The 18,030-nt window shown below is 44.7% G+C and overlaps 1 protein-coding gene across 1 annotated transcript in view; it reads right to left on the bottom strand.

The window, feature by feature from the left end:
• Positions 1-18,030, bottom strand: part of LOC137331743 (uncharacterized) — a 73,080-nt gene that overhangs the window by 10,945 nt on the left and 44,105 nt on the right. Inside the window, exons 9-11 of the mRNA XM_067995730.1 lie at positions 17,810-17,842; positions 17,659-17,711; positions 2,014-2,190 (exon numbers count right to left, since the gene is read on the bottom strand). Coding sequence (XP_067851831.1) covers positions 2,014-2,190; positions 17,659-17,711; positions 17,810-17,842 — 263 coding nt within the window. The remainder of the gene's footprint in view (positions 1-2,013; positions 2,191-17,658; positions 17,712-17,809; positions 17,843-18,030) is intronic.

Here is an 18,030-nt window from a genome sequence, read left to right as displayed (position 1 = left end):
AATATTGGCACTTACTAAACGCATTCTAAGAGTTTAAGAGAATAATAGGAAGTCTTGGCTGCAGAGAAGGAGCAGACAGATCTGTTTTGCGATAATTTTGCCAGATCTGATAGCCAAGCATATTCCACGTGCTTGAAATCACACAACTGACCCTTGGATCAGGGGAGCAATGAAACAAGTGGATTGCCGACACAAAAATCCTCATCTCGACATAAACAGACCAGAATAATTATATTTCTGATTCCTCCACTACATCCATACTAGTTGATAAAGAGACTAATATGATTGGCTTCATGTAAGTATAGGCACCAAGGCAACAACAACTTGTATTTACAAAGAGCCATCATTGTAGTAAAACGTCCCAAGGTGCTTCACAGGAGCGATTATCAGACAAAATGTGACACCAAGCCACATAAGGAGATATTAGGACAGGTGACCAAAAGCTTGGTCAAAGAGGTAGGTTTTAAGGAGCATCTAAAGGAGGAGAGGTAGAGAGTCAAAGATGTTTAGGGAGGGAATTCCAGAGCTTAGGGCCTAGGCAGCTGAAGACACGGCCGCCAATAGTGGGGCGATTAAAATCGGGGATGCGCGAGAGACAAGAATTGGAGGAGCGCAGAGATCTCGGAGGGTTGTAGGGCTGGAGGAGGTTACAGAGATAGGGAGGGGCGAGGCCATGGAGGGATTTGAAAACAAAAATGAGAATTTAAAAATCAAGCCGTTGCCAGACGAGGAGCCAATGTAGGTCAGTGAGCACAGGTTAGGATACGGGCTCTCACATATAGTTAGTTAGTTAGTTATAGACACAATCAGACATGGCAATCACCAGCATTTCACGCTGAGTCATTATTTAGGCCACCAAATCAGTGTTTGCTGCCAAACATCAACACAGACTGGTGCCCACTCCCCTTGGTCTCGCTCTTTTCCCCCCTCTCCATTTACAGGGCTGATGGCCGGCGCGGACACGATGGGCCGAAGGGCCTCTATCCGTGCTGTATAACTCTATGACTATAGGATTCGATTATTTAGACATTTTTTTAAAAAATCATTCAGAGACTTGCTTTAAAAGTCACTTAAAGGCAAGCTTAGCTCTATTTCCACACAGACTATGGCCTCCCGAGCAATAAGATATCATTCCCCCCCCACTTACAGGACTGACTTTAACCACCACAAACTGCATCAAGTTTCACAATCCTATTGTCACTCAACTGTAAAAGAGGAGGGAGGGACCGAGCACAAGAACATAGACCCAGTTCAACAAACATGTGGAATTGGTATAAAACCTTAGAAATAATGTCACTCCAAACACTAATAAAATTATTGAAATATCCTCCACACAAAGACAAGGCAGGCCTTTCATTTCTTTAATTTTTCTCTTTCAAAAACAAACAACATTAATTTGTCAATCTGTGAGCAGAATACCACACTGTGAACTTTTAAAAGCAAACGGAAAAAGACACAAGTGTAGTAGGTGTGGTCGAGCCCTCGTCACCTCCCATTTAAAACACACATTTACAGCTGACAGTTCACCAATAATTCTAAATGACATGCTGCTGTATTGCGGACAAATTTAACCATCAATGTGAACACATTACTTCCAGTAGCCTGTGTCGCGTAGTTCCCTGGTAAAGCAAAACTACAAGCTTGGTGTAGCAGTGAGGCCACTGTGGATTATTACCCAGAATGGAGTGAGTGAAGGGACAGTAATAGGGTCCCTCTGAGTTATAAGAGTTATAAATCCCACAAGACCCCTCTGCTTGAAGGCAGTACAGCATTTAATTTAATATAAGAAGTACTGAATTCTCCTTTAATATAACTACAATGATGGACTGTGGATATTCATCATGAACACGAGAGCCACATTTAATCTATTTTATCCAGACAAATAATCGACCTCATCGATAGCTCCTGTGGAATTGCATGTATTTGGAGTTTGGCAAAAGCAAAGCCTTATCAAAAAACACTTAAATAAAACGGTTCAGCTCCATCTTTTGCCAAGAGTAATTTCAGACACACCTTTGCCATTTGAGATGCAGTATTATTCTTTGATCCAAGATAAACCATGGCCAACGCATTGGAGATGCTGAATGGAGAAAAAAAGATGTTGCCAGCTTGATTTGTTTCACTCAGCTTTCTGAATAAGTCCAGGGTGAAATGGCAATTTGCTTTGCTCAGGTTCTCCATGGTTTTAAACTGTAAGAAAAATAAATGTAAAACACAGATGTTCAGAATGATTTTAGTACAATAAGGTTCTCAAGAAAGTTAATGAATTACCAGGGTTTGCCACTGAAGACAAGAAATGGCTTATGAAGAATCGCAAACTGGGTGTTGGTCTGCAATTAAACATTTGCAACCGTCTCTGTAGAACTGGACTCAGGCTTTTGTTCTTTCACATATCTAATATTCAAATACTATCGTTTCTCATTAACCAATGTGCTGAAACAATCTCGGTTGATTAATGAACATCAGTGAAACAAAGACTTCTGTCTTAAGGCACATCTTGCAAAACCAGCTTTTAAATCAACATACATCCAGTGAGTCAAGTTAAATTGCTTAACAATCAACAAAGCATATAATGTGTCACTATGATATTTGGAAACAATTATGAAATCAAGGGAATATGTTATGTGATAAACATTGCATTACATTTTGTCAAAAAATTCTTTTACCCATTAAGCATAAGGTCACTATATCATAAGCCAGATAAGACCTCCCTCGATTCTGCCTAATAATGTGCTTTAATACAGCAAATATCTTCTAATATAAATAATATTCTTATAGATTTCTCTACAACAGCTACCGATGCTGACCTACAATTGGCCAGTAGAACGTGCCATTGTCAGCTTTTTCTACTCTTCGCACTTCCTCCCCCAACACGCACACGCACACACAAACCCACACACGCGCGCACAAACCCACACACGCGCGCACAAACCCACACACGCGCGCACAAACCCACACACGCGCGCACAAACCCACACACGCGCGCACAAACCCACACACGCGCGCACAAACCCACACACGCGCGCACAAACCCACACACGCGCGCACAAACCCACACACGCGCGCACAAACCCACACACGCGCGCACAAACCCACACACGCGCGCACAAACCCACACACGCGCGCACAAACCCACACACGCGCGCACAAACCCACACACGCGCGCACAAACCCACACACGCGCGCACAAACCCACACACGCGCGCACAAACCCACACACGCGCGCACAAACCCACACACGCGCGCACAAACCCACACACGCGCGCACAAACCCACACACGCGCGCACAAACCCACACACGCGCGCACAAACCCACACACGCGCGCACAAACCCACACACGCGCGCACAAACCCACACGCGCGCACAAACCCACACACGCGCGCACAAACCCACACACGCGCGCACAAACCCACACACGCGCGCACAAACCCACACACGCGCGCACAAACCCACACACGCGCGCACAAACCCACACACGCGCGCACAAACCCACACACGCGCGCACAAACCCACACACGCGCGCACAAACCCACACACGCGCGCACAAACCCACACACGCACACACAAACCCACACACGCACACACAAACCCACACACACGCGCCCACACACACCCACACACACGCGCCCACACACACCCACACACGCGCCCACACACACCCACACACGCGCACACACACCCACACACGCGCACACAAACCCACACACGCGCACACAAACCCACACACGCGCACACAAACCCACACACGCGCACACAAACCCACACACGCGCACACAAACCCACACACGCGCACACAAACCCACACACGCGCACACAAACCCACACACGCGCACACAAACCCACACACGCGCACACAAACCCACACACGCGCACACAAACCCACACGCGCGCACACAAACCCACACGCGCGCACACAAACCCACACGCGCGCACACAAACCCACACGCGCGCACACAAACCCACACGCGCGCACACAAACCCACACGCGCGCACACAAACCCACACGCGCGCACACAAACCCACACGCGCGCACACAAACCCACACGCGCGCACACAAACCCACACGCGCGCACACAAACCCACACGCGCGCACACAAACCCACACGCGCGCACACAAACCCACACGCGCGCACACAAACCCACACGCGCGCACACAAACCCACACGCGCGCACACAAACCCACACGCGCGCACACAAACCCACACGCGCGCACACAAACCCACACGCGCGCACACAAACCCACACACGCGCACACAAACCCACACACGCGCACACAAACCCACACACGCGCACACAAACCCACACACGCGCACACAAACCCACACACGCGCACACAAACCCACACACGCCCACACAAACCCACACACGCACACACAAACCCACACACGCACACACAAACCCACACACGCACACACAAACCCACACACGCACCCACAAACCCACACACGCGCCCACACACACCCACACACGCGCACACACACACCCACACACGCGCACACAAACCCACACACGCGCACACAAACCCACACACGCGCACACAAACCCACACACGCGCACACAAACCCACACACGCGCACACAAACCCACACACGCACACACAAACCCACACACGCACACACACACACCCACACACGCACCCACACACACGCACACACGCACCCACACACACGCACACACGCACCCACACACACGCACACACGCACCCACACACGCACCCACACACGCACCCACACACGCACCCACACACGCACCCACACACGCACCCACACACGCACACACAAACCCACACACGCACACACAAACCCACACACGCACACACAAACCCACACACGCACACACAAACCCACACACAAACCCACACACGCACACACACACGCACACACACACGGAACGTCCTAACTGGATCCATATAGTCTAGACAGCAATGGACAAAGCTCACGCAAACTAAGTCAGGAACATTAGTGCAGCCTTTGGAATAGCAGTTGGCCATTCAGCCCCTCAAGCCTGTTCCATCATTCAATTAGATCATGGCTGATCTGTACCTCAACTCCATTTACCCGCCTTTGTTCCATATCCCTCGATATCCTTTCTTAACATAAATCTATCCATCTCAGTCTTAAAAATTTCCCAGCATCCACAGCCTTATGGGGGAGCGGGTTCCAGATTTTCACTGTCCTTTGTGTGAAAAAGTGCTTCTTGATTTCACTCTTAAAAAGGCCGAGCTCTAGTTTTAAGATTATGCCGTCTTGTTCTGGATTCCCCCACCAGAGGAAATAGTTTCTCCGTATCTACCCTATCGAATCCCCTAATCATTTTAATGCCTCAATTAGATCACCCGCCAACCTTTTTAACTCGTGGGAATACAAGCCAAGTGTATGCAACCTGTCCTCATAATTTAACCCTTTAAGCCCTGTTAGCATTCTGGTGAATCTGCGCTGTACCCTTTCCAAGGCCAATATATCCTTCCGGAGGTTCGAGCCCAAAACTTAACTCAGTATACCCGATGGGGTCTGACCAAGACCCTGTCAAAGTGAAGCATAATTTCCACATGTTCGTATTCCAGACCCCTTGAGATAAAGGCCAACATTCCATTGGCCTTTTTGGGTACTTTATGTACCTGGTCACTAGCTTTTAGTGATTTGTGTACACACAGCTCCAAGTTTCTCACCATTAAGAAAACGATCTAATTGTCTTCATCAGATCCAAAGTGAACGACCTCAGACTTCCCCACATTGTACTCCATCTGCCACAGTTTCGCTCACTGTCTAAGGCCTTTTGTAACTTCCTGCTCTCATCCACACAGCTTACTGTGCCTCCTAACTTAGTGTCATCTGTAAACTTGGATATGCAACTCTCTATTTCTTCATTTAAGTCATTAATATATATGGTGAGAAGGTAAGGCCTCAGTACAGATCCCTGGGGAACACCACTTGCCACATCCTTCCAATCAGTGAATGGACCCTTTGGGCTCGATTTTCGAATCCAAGTCCGGGTGCGTTGGGGGCAGGGGGCACCAAAAAAAAAAAATCGGGGAAATCCTGAGCGGATTCGGAACCCGGCTCCAACCCGCAGACTTCTGGGTTCCCCACTGACGCGTCCGGGTGCACGCGAGCACCTCCCGAATGCGGAAGTCCCACCAGCAATTAAAGCCAGCGGGATGATAGTTAAGAGACTTATTTAGATACTTGAAGTACTTAATTTTGTCCACAATGAGGCGGGGGGGTCTGATTGTCAAACATCCTCAGCGTGTTTCCCGTGCTGTGGGAAACACTCCATGTTCTACCAGACGTGGTTCAGCCAGCAGCCAGTTGAACATTCAAATGCTCGTTTGACAGATGGAGATAAAAGGTGAGTTATTGCAGCAGGGCACTCAGTTCTTTCATAAGAACATAAGAAATTGGAGCAGGAGTAGGCCAATCGGCCCCTCGAGCCTGCTCTGCCATTCAATAAGATCATGGCTGATCTGATCCCAACCACAAATCTAAAGAACACAAGAAGTCGGAGCAGGACCCGGCCACACAGCCCCTGGGCCCTCTCCGCCACCCACAGGGCATTGACCGATCCGAACTCAGCTTCATGTCCAATTTCCTGCCGGCTCCCCATAACTTTGGCTGCAAGATAAGACCATAAGACCGTAAGAGATAGGAGCAGGAGTAGGCCATTTGGCCCCTCGAGCCTGCTCCGCCATTCAATAAGATAATGGCTGATCTGATTTTTACCTCAACTCCACTTTCCCGCTCTTTCCCCATATCCTTTGACTCCCTTGCTGATCAAAAATTTGTCTAACTCAGCCTTGAATGTATTCAATGACTCAGCCTCCACAGCTTTTTGGGGTAAAGAATTCCAAAGATTCACGACCCTCTGGGAGAAGAAATTCCTCCTCATTTCCATCTTAAACGGGTGACCCCTTAGTCTGAGACTATGCCCCCTAGTTTTAGATTCCCCCATGAGGGGTAACATCCTCTCAGCATCTACCCTATCGAGTCCCTTCAGAATCTTGTATGTTTCAATAAGATCTCCTCTCATTCTTCTAAACTCCAATGAGTATAGACCCAACCTGTTCAATCTTTCCTCATAAGACAACCCTCCCATACTCAGAATCAACCTAGTGAACCTTCTCTGAGCTGCCTCCAATGCAAATATGTCCTTCCTTATATAAGGGCACCAAAACTGTACGCAGTACTCCAGGTATGGTCTCACCAGCACCCTGTACAGTTGTAGCATGACTTCCCTGCTTTTATACTCCATCCCCCTAGGAATAAAGGCCAATATTCCGTATGCCTTCCGGATTACCTGCTGCACCTTTATGTTGACTTTTTGTGTTTCATGTACGAGGACACCCAGATCCCTCTGTACCGCAGCATTTTGCAGTAAGATCTTTGTGTTTACACTGAAAGTTCTTACTTTCCACTCACAATTCTCCTATTCACAATATTTAACAACTTTTCGGACCCCCTCAAACTGACACCATCAAGATGGGGGGCATCATGGCTGCATTCACCACTACATCCGAGGACGAGCAGCACAGTTGTGTATCACCAACATGTAGCAATGCTCTGAGACCAGAGCTGTGTGGTCTCAGCTGTGCAAGTCTTGACTAGGATTTCAAGAATATCAAGCTGGCCGGCACACTAAGTTGCCTTGTTGCCACGGTGAAGATGGTAGTCTATTGTATAGCTGAGGGTAAATTAGACTCAGAATGACCACTGCTGTTAGATTATGCCTGAAGGTCAGGTATGAGAATAGGTGGGCATCTGTCCAGGGCTTTATGTTGCCGTGTGGGAAGCAGCTCCAACTGATGGATGCACCATGCAGTGGTGGGTGTCCATACTGTGGTCAAGAGGGTGGGAGCAATGTGTTCACACATTTTTATGGTGGCTGTGCTGCTCACCATGATCAAATATTAACTATCCTCCTTGGAGGTGAAGGTAAGCAGCATTCTTTTGGGGTCAAGGTGGCTCCAAGAAGCTACGACGGGTGATAAAAGATTGGAACTGAGTCCATACCTTAGCCAGGCAGGTCCAATTACTCCTGAACAGTATTTAAGATTGATCCGCCAACCTGGCTAATTAATGGGGCCTGAAGCAGTAGACCAGACACTGGGGGCAGGGATTCTTCCCACTTGGGTCCAGGTAACCCTGCAGGCTAGTCCCCTTACATGTAGCCTGGCCCTGGCTAGACAACAAGTATGAAGCTTGCTGATCTTCTGTGCTGATTAACTACACAATTATAGCTGGTGAAATAAGAATTTGCATTTTATAGGATCATACAGCACAGAAGGAAGTCATTCAGCCCATCACACCTGTGATGGCTCTTTTTAAGAGCTGTCTAATTAGTTCCACTCCCCTGCTTTTTCCCCATAGCCCTGCATATATATATATATATACTTGGAAAGGAAAAATTAAGAGGCCGTGGCAGCGTGGATATGAAATTGGCTGAGGGACAGAAAGCAGAGAGTCAGATTGAACTGGAGGGAAGTATACAGCGGTGTCTCCCAAGTCAGTATTAGGACTACTGCACTTTTTGACATACATTAATGACCTGCACTTAGGTATGCAGGGCATAATTTCAAAGTTTGCAGCTGATACGAAACTTGGAAATGTAGTAAACAGTGAGTAGGATAGTAGCAGACTTCAGGTGAAATGGGCAGAAACATGACAGATACAATTTAATGCAGGGAAATGTGAAGTGATGTATTTTGAAAGGAAGAATGAAGAGAGGCGATATAAACTAAATGGTACAATTTTAAAGGGGTAGCAGGAACAGAGAGACGTGGGGTTTACAAACACAAATCTTTGAAGGTGCCAGGACAAGTTGATAAGGCTGTTAAAAAAGCATACGGGATCCTGGGCTTTATAAATAGCGGCATAGAGTACAAAAGCAAGGAAGTTATGCTAAACCTTTATAAATCACTGGTTAGGCCTCAGCTGGAGTATTGTGTCCAATTGTGGGCACCACACTTTAGGAAGGATGTGAAGGCCTTGGAGAAAGTGCTGAGGAGATTTACTAGAATGGTACCAGAGATGAAAGACTTCAGTTATGTGGAGAGACTGGATAAGCTGGGATTGTTCTCCTTAGACAGAGAAGGTTAAGGGGAGATTTAATAGAGGTGTTCAAAATTATATGGGGTTTTGATAGAGTAAATAAGGAGAAACTGTTTCCACTGGCAGGAGGGTCGGTAACCAGAGGACACGTGTCCTCTGCCTGTTGGCTATAAGGGTCCTACATGAATAAAGTTTTCACAATATCAAGCCCATTGCTAATGGACATATATTCACAGCGCAAAACTACCCCAAACTGTCAATACGGATCAGAGATCACAGGATGGCTGGTATGGGAAGTGTCTTACTCATGCTGTAGGAGGTTGGATCTGAGGCACCTTGTTGTACCACAGTAAAGGGATCCTCCTCATGCCACAGCTGGATATATATTCCTGAGCTGGAGAGTTCAATACTGACACTAGGTGCCTAAAATTTTACCGTCCCATTTCTCAGAACTGACATCCCTCACCCCAATGAGCAATTGGGAAAAAAAAAATGGATAAATATGTAATTGAGAATGCGACTAAAGACTATAAGTAGCAGTCACACCTTAAACTTTTCACATTTTCTACTTGCCATGCCTCTCCTCTCCCTCCCCCATCCCCCGTAGAATACAGCTGAGACCTTCTACCTGTAAAGCATTATATGAGTGCAGGTTGTTGGTCTACAATACAGAGTTCAGTAGCCTCGTGGTTTTGGTACTCATGTACTTTATTGAATCTGCTCTTGGACCAATACTGAAGCTGAGATTTTACACAAAGAACTGCTTGGTCATTCTTTTCCCAAAAATCTACGCACTTTAAGACTCTCCTTAAAACCTACCACTTTGACCAAGCTTTTGATCACCTGTCCTTGCATCTCCATCTTTGGCTCAGTGTAAATTTTTACCTGATGACGCTCCTGGGGATGTTTTACTAAGTTAAAGGCACTATATAAATGCAACTTGTTGTTGCTGTTGTCTTTTCAATTGCCAACAACAGTCACCTCCCTGGGCAGTCTGTTCAACACATTTACCATCCTGTGTGCAGTAATTAAATCTAAACTGTCTGTTTACCTTTCCTCTTCTGCACTTGAGTTCTCCCCCTCCCCCCACCTTGTTATAGTTTGTGATTTTGTCAAACAGATTATTAAGGTTCAAATCATTTATACCCCTTAAAGTCTTAGAAACTACAATAATGTTTCCCTAATCTATTTTCCTGCATAAACATTCCCATCGTCATTGCCTCACAGTCCAAGTGCCTAATCCCCAGTATTAGTTTAGCTGCCATCTTCTGTACCCTCTCCAATGCCAGAATATCTCCACTATACAGCTCATGGTTATCCCTGTTTATCCCATGGTAGAAATCCTACAATCTTATTTACCTTCTCTGCTGCTATCACAAACTATACTCTAAGTTTTAGTTCTAATTAACGCAGTTCGACATATTACTTTATTTATCAAAGTCCATGCAAACTCAGTTAGACACTACATTAACAGACAGTTAACAAGAGTCTATCAGACCTGTTCGATTACAAGCCATATTTAAGCAGTTGACTGCATACTCACATTTAGGGCGCTTGGTTGGGTTCGGATGCTGTCTCCCATTCTCCCAAAGTGACAAATAGCAAGTCTACTTTTCTCCCTTTATAGTCATTTCATTGCCCATATAAGGTTTTGTTCTTAACTTTTACAATTCTATCATGTTACTTAGGTCATCCAGATTTAGCTTGTGACCCTTAGGTCATTGAGTTTATCTTCTTCAGGTAGCTTATGACTCTTAGGTCATCGAACAGATTGCTGAACACGTACAACCATACGCACCTCATCTCATGGACTTTGATAAATAAAGTAATATGTCGAACTGACATCTCCTGCATTAATTAGAACCAATACTTAAGAGTATAGTTTGTGATAGCAGCAGAGAGGGTAAATGAGATTCTGTTCCACTGTCTAAAATTAGCTTCTTTTTAGACAGTGGTGAACCCCATTCCATTATTCATGTCTCTGTCCTCCCCTGTTTCAAAATACCTTCCTGCACAGCTGGTAAAGGAAGCTATTTAAAATGTTCAACTTGCGTTTTTGCCTGGTTTGCTGTTATCTTGAGGCTAGGGACTTCTAAAACCTCGGTGCAGAAACACACACTGCTTTCTTAGGTTAACTGTCTTTACCCATGTTGCTATAATTTATCCTACCCATAATGCTTGCATTAGCCATTCTGCCTTGGTTTCACAGAAAAAGAACTGCAAAAGTAAATATATATTCTCCAAAATACCATTTGATCCATATTAGTTCACCCATCGAGAATTACCCTAGAGTCCTCTCACTGCAGTATTGAATTGTTACTTAAATGCAACCAATTTAATTCTTGGCTATTTCAGTACCATTCATGAAGTACCTGTGTTGCTTATTTTACCACAGAATTACATAAAATTTTATAGCTCAGAAACAGGCCATTCGGCCCAACAGGTGTATGCCTGTGTTTATGCTCCATACAAGTCTCCTCCCACCTTACTTCATCTCACCCTATCAACATATCCTTCAATTCCTTTCTGCCTCATGTACTTATCTAGCTTCCCCTTAAATGCTTCTATGCTATTCACCTTAATCACTCCACCACTCTATGTGGTCATGAAATCCACATTCTCACCACTCTCTGGGTAAAGAAATCTTGCCTGAATTCCCTATTAGATTTATTAGTGACCATCTTATATTTATGGCCCCTAGTTTTAGACTCCCACATAAGTGGAAACACCTTCTCTACGTCTACCCTATCGAACCCCATCATAATTTCAAAGACCACTATCAGGTCACCCGTCAGTCTTTTCTCTGGAGAAAAAAGCCTCAGCCTGTTCAATCTTTCCTGGTAGTTGTAACCTCTCAGTTCTGGTATCATACTTGTAAATTTCTTTGCACCTTCTCCAGTGCCTCTATATCCTTTTTGTAATATGGAGACCAGAACTGTGTATTCTAAGTGTGGTCTAACCAAGGTTCTTTATAAGTTTAACTTAACTTCTCTGATTTTCGATTCTATTCCTCTAGAAATAAATCTGTGCTTTGTTTGCATTTTTATGGCCTTGTTAACCTGTGTTTCTCCTTTTAATGATTGATGAATCTGTACCCCTAGATCCCTCTGCTCCTCAACCTCATCTAGATTCTTATTTTCCAACAGTATGCAGCCTCCTTATTCCTCCTACCAAAATGATCACCTCACACTTACCTATATTGAAATTCATTCGCCAATTACACACCCATTCTGCAATTTTATTAATATCTTCTTGCATTTTGCTACAGTCTTCCTCGGTATTAACTATAACCCCCAATTTGGTGTCATCCACAAATTTTGAAATTGTACTTCCGATTCCAGTGTCCGAATCATTTATGTAAATGATGAACAGTGGTCCCAGTACCGATCCCTATGGAAAACCACTTCCCACCTTTTGCCAGCCTGAGTAAATATCTTTAACCCCTACTCTCAATTTTCTGTTTTGTAGCCAACTTGCTATCCATTCGGCTACTTGCGCTGACTCCAAATGCTCTGACCTTTGTCATGAATCTACTATGTGGTACCTTATCGAAGGCCTTTTGAAAATCCAAGTATATTACATCTACTACATTATCCTATCTACTCTTTCAGTTACTTCTTCAAAGAATTCAGGAAGGCTGGTCAAGCACGGCCTTCCCTTTTGAAATCTGTGCTGACTATTATATTTTCAGTTTCTAGGGGGGTTATATCAATAACCTCCGAAACCGTGCTGCCTGGACATTTACCTGCGAGCAGCCAGGCCGAGCTGTGCTGTTGAGTCACTGCTCACCAGCAGGGGGCCCCCATTATCGCACGAGTGGCTAGGGCCATGTAAAGGCAGCCTGCACCTCTTATTTGCAAAATATAAGATACAAGTCCGCACGGAGATCAGACATCGCACACGTAAAACACAGTTGCAGGCCCCGTCCCTATGTTTACAAACTGTTGAGTTATGTTAAAACATTGAATAAAGGTTGCGCACTACTAAATCCCACATCCTCCAATCTCCACGCCAGACATTGCCAATCTGACTTTATACCGGGCCTGTGAGAATCATACACCAAGGTTCTCTGATAACGCACTAGAGGCCTTGGTGCAAGAGGTGGACAGAAGGATGGGCATCCTGTATCTGCAGGGGGGCAAGAGGCTCTCCAGACATATGCTCAAGAGGCAGTGGGAGGCAGCGGGGGACGAAGTCAATGCCAGGCGCACAGCACCACGAACATGGATGCAGTGCAGGAAGAAGTTCAATGCTTTAACACGAGTGGTCAAGGTGAGTGAGGTCAACTGTCAAGTGGCGTCTCCTACCAACTACACCACTAGCCGCATCCACTGCTCCACGCACTACACCCCCATACCAAAAAACACTTTCAATCAATAGTCAACTCTTCCAATGAGATGCTTCCTCTCACCCTCACACATTACCACTTTTACAAGACACACACCCACAACTCACAGGTCACACACACCGGCAGCTATTCAACAATGACAGGCACATCACACAAATATTTTGCAGGACACTCACCGACACAGGTCCCACTTCCTTGCAGGAGAAGGTGGCGCATAACAGGAGGCAGCAAGTAACAATTGCTCCGTGGAACATGAACCTGCTGTCCTCTCTCAGGTTGACAGCATGCCTGCCCCGCCCCTGCTACTCTGCCAGTGCCCTTGCTATTGCCTGTCAGCTAGCCAGACAACTCCTTGTAGAGTTTTGAATCAGCGTTGAACACTGATCTAATGCATATTTTCTTTACTTTAAGTGCTGCTGGTGTTAGCTATCTGCACATGTGCAAACGCCTTTACCAAGATGGCGCCTACAAAACAGGCACTACAGGGTCCAATGTACAACCCTGGATGGTTTTCCATTACATCTTTGAGTAAAGATTCCATTATCATTCCTACCACCAATGTTAAACTAATTGGTCTATACTTCCCTGGACTTGCTCTATCTCCCTCTGGCACTATTCATGTGTCTCTGCTATCTCTTCCCTAACATTTTTTTGTATGCGTGGATACTATCCATCCGGACCAGGGATTTTAGCCTCCTTAAGTTTGATTAGTTTATCAATTATCTCCCCCCTTTCTATCTTAAATGTTTTAATATCTTTTTTGATCTCTTCTTCTAATGTTCTGCTCACTTTGTTAGTTTCCTGCGTAAAAACTGGGGCAAAGTAATTATTTAATATTTCTGCTATTTCGCTGTCATTACCTGTGAGTTTATCATGTGTATCCCTTAGTGGCCCTGGCCCTATCCCTATTCTGATTTTTCTTTTGTTATTTATGTGTATGTAGAATACTTTACTATTTTGTTTTATATCCCTTGATAATTTAATCTCGTAATTCCTCTTTACTTTCCTAATTGTTTTTTTGACTTCTTTCCTAAACTCTTCATATTCCCGTTTCTCATCCCCTCCTTTATTGTCTATGTACTCAGTGTATGCCTTTTTCTTTAGTTTCAATTTCACCCTTATCTCTTTATTCATCCATGGTGTTTCATTATTGGCTAGTTTGTTCGTGTTTTTAGCAGAATATATTTCTCCTGAACTCTATTGGTCTTCTTTTTAAATATTACCCACTGCTGTTCTATCTCTGCTTGTCAACATTTTTTTCCAAGTTTATCTTCCCTAGTTCCATTCTCATCCCTTCAAAATTAGCTTTTTTCCAATCTGCTACTTTGATCTTTGTCTTATGTCTTTCTCAATCATCATCATCTTAAACCACATTTGCCCAGAATATGCTGTAGCAGGGCAATGAACGGTGCCCACCGTTAGTTAGACTTGCCCATACCCATTTAATCTCCATGATATTTTGCACTGCAAGTTTCTGGAAGTGGGAGATGGAAATGGTGAGCGCCACAGCGCAGAGACTGAACCAGGAAGTGTAAGTTAGAATAGTGAATTCAATGTCAAATTAGGTACAGAAAGTGAAATAGAGGGGAAGAAAGACAGGATTAAGAGAGAGAGAAAAAATAAGTTAAAAAAAGTTTTATTTTAATTCTTAAAAAAATGTAACAATAATTAAAACTTGAAGGAATGAGACTTTATGCTTGCAATAGTTAATTTTCAATGCCAGAGAGGTTGACTGGCAGTAATTAACACTTAACACATCATTAAAAGGGTACTTAGATTGAAATGGACAAGTTCTAACTTTCTGCGACGAGTTTAGTTTGTATTTACTGCGCAAATACAGCAACTACACGCGGTTCAATGCATTTCAATGGCGAGTCAGACATCGAGATCCCAAAGCTCTCGGCAGAGCGATGCATCTCGGACAGCAACTTTTGGATCTCAGCTTTTAACTGCACATCTGCCCTTGCCTGATGTTGTTGTACGATTTGCGCATAAGTAACGGTGAGTGCCATTAATCTTACCGAAATTTTGACAGCAAATTCTGGTCCATTATGTTGTGATCAGTATTGCCTAGATGTTCCCCTCTGCTTCATTCTCTTATCTGCTCTGGTTTATTTCCCATTACTAGATCCAGCAGTGATTCTTCTCTGTTGAGCTTCTTACATATTGGGTAAGAAAGGAGTCCTGTACACACTGTAAAAACTTCATTACTTTTTCCCCTTTCCCTACCTCTTCTTGGCAGTTTATTTGGGGGTGGTTAGAATCATAGACGGTTACAGCACGGAAGGAGGCCATTCGGCCTATCGAGTCCACGCCGGCTCTATGCATGAGCAATCCAGCTAGTCCCACTGCCCTGCCCTATCCCCGTAGCCCCGCACATTTTTTTTGTTTCAAGTACTTATCTAGTTCCCTTTTGAAGGCCATGATTGAATCTGCCTCCACCACCCCCTCGGACAGAGTTAAAATCTCCCAGGATTATTATTCAATGTTTTTTTACTCATTCCATAGATTTGCCTACATATTTCATCCTCCACTTCCCTTCCACTATTAGGTGATCTTTGGAATACCCCTATTAGTGTGACCAATCCCTCTTATCCTTTACCTCAATCCATATAGTTTCTATCTTAATGTCAGTTATGTCTTTTTTTCTACTGCCATTACGTTGTCTCTAATTGGTGCAGCTACTCCACTCCCTTCTTCATTCCCTGTCCTTTCTAAATTATAATCTGCAGTCCTGTTCTAAACTGCCCATCCTGTTCTTTATGTAGCCATGTTTCAGTTATCCCTACTACATCTGGCACCTTGCTGCAAATTATTGCCTCCAGTCTCTCTCTTTTGTTTCGACTGCTGTGCACATTGCTGTACTGGCAATTTTTTTTTTTATTAATTGTTCCTCTCACTTGATTTTTAACAGTCATTTTATACTGATGTTCTATAACTGTATCTGTTCCCGGACTGCCCTTATTTCTTACCTTAGTCTGACCTTTACTTTCATCTCCTATTTCTTTTATCTACAGATTATATTATTTCCATCAGATCCCTCCCCCCACCCCCCGTCTTCTAGTTTGAAGTCTTATCCACAGCCATATGTATCCTGTCCACTAGGATTTTGGTCCCATTCCGGTTCAGGTGAAGCCTGTCCCCGTCTCCTTCCTGTCCCGTGCTTTAATTGTTCCCTCATTTCATTGAATTTAGCCTCTGTGAAGTTATACACCAGGCTCCTGGTCTAGGGTATATCTTACTCCCAGATCATGATAAACTTAATCATGCTATAACTTTAATTTCTTGGACATTGTCTGGATCCTTTACAAACACCAGGTCAAGACAAGCACATTTACCAACTCAGAATCGAAAGAACTCAGGTTTTCCCAGTTGATTGCAGTTTCCCATTAAAGTCATCTTCTTCCCTCATATCCTCCCTATCTCTTAATAGACAAATGTGTCCTTCTTATGCTGGTCTGGGGTCTGGATTATACCCTAGTGATAGCTAGGGTTTTCCACCTTCAAGGTGTCTACCCAGAGTGAAGCTTTCCCCTTCCCACAGGATTGCCTTTGTTTACTGCCCAAGTGCCCCTGCCATACAGGCCGACACCACCTTCTCTGTCCACTCTCTTTTCTAAACACACTGAACACTATCGTCATTCCCAGCCCTACTATTTATACACATTTCTGATAATCCCACTGTTCTCGACAGCACAACAACCTACAGTTCTGCCATCTTATTCCTAATACTTTGAGCATTCATGTACATCTTAATACAGATCAAATAACCTTTCAAGTTCCCTCAGTGTCTACTTATTCCTGGTCTCCAGTTCACACGTGCCTCTCTGGGTTTCCGCGTCCTTTCCCACCCGCATTCCGTCTCAGGGTGGATCCTGAGTCCGTTCTGCCCACCTGGTGATTACTTTCCCACCCGCAATCTGTCTCCGTCCTGCCCACTTTAAATGATTCCCAATTGCTGCCTCAATCTTCATACAAGTTTCCTTGCTCCTCCTTGTCATTCAATCAATGTTTCCTATTTTCATGAAAAGTTTGCATCTGGAAACTCAAAAAAGGAAGAAAATGAAGTCGTCTTTTTTTTTCCCCCACTCCCCAGGTAAACTGACATGGTCTATTCCATATCGGAAATAACAGCTCGATCTCAATTCCTAAGGGGGAACCTTGTGTATTTCACCCAGATACTGAACACATGCACTGCCCCCCCGCCAGCACTTGTTCACAGTACAGTGTGGGGGAGAGAGAGAGGGAGGACACATCACACATACCTTCCTTTTTAGCTGCACACACAGTCCTGGGTGAAGTCGACGATGTTTGTCTGCTGTACAAAAAGGAAATTGATTAAGAAGTTAGCGAAGGTTTGCAGCGCTGGCACTGAAATGCAGTGACACCAGCACCCTTGGGTGAGATGGGAGATACCTTTATCGTTCAGGATCCAACCCTTCTTTCTTCAATCTTCACTTCTCCCTGACACTCGCCCTATGGGGCGGCTTTTAACCCGGAGTAGCCGCTCCTCCACCCTCGGATAGGACTCCTCTGGTGTCCATCACCGTGGGGGCTGCCCTCTTATTAGCGACCCAGGTTGTTTCGTGTTGCTTTTTTTTTAAAAAAAGAGTTTACGCGAAATTAAAACGCACGGA

Source organism: Heptranchias perlo, chromosome 2, assembly GCF_035084215.1.
Source record: "Heptranchias perlo isolate sHepPer1 chromosome 2, sHepPer1.hap1, whole genome shotgun sequence".
Classification (NCBI taxonomy): Eukaryota; Metazoa; Chordata; class Chondrichthyes; order Hexanchiformes; family Hexanchidae; genus Heptranchias; species Heptranchias perlo.
The sequence above is the reverse complement of the archived record's forward strand: the minus strand, read 5'-3'. Positions and strand labels throughout refer to the sequence as shown.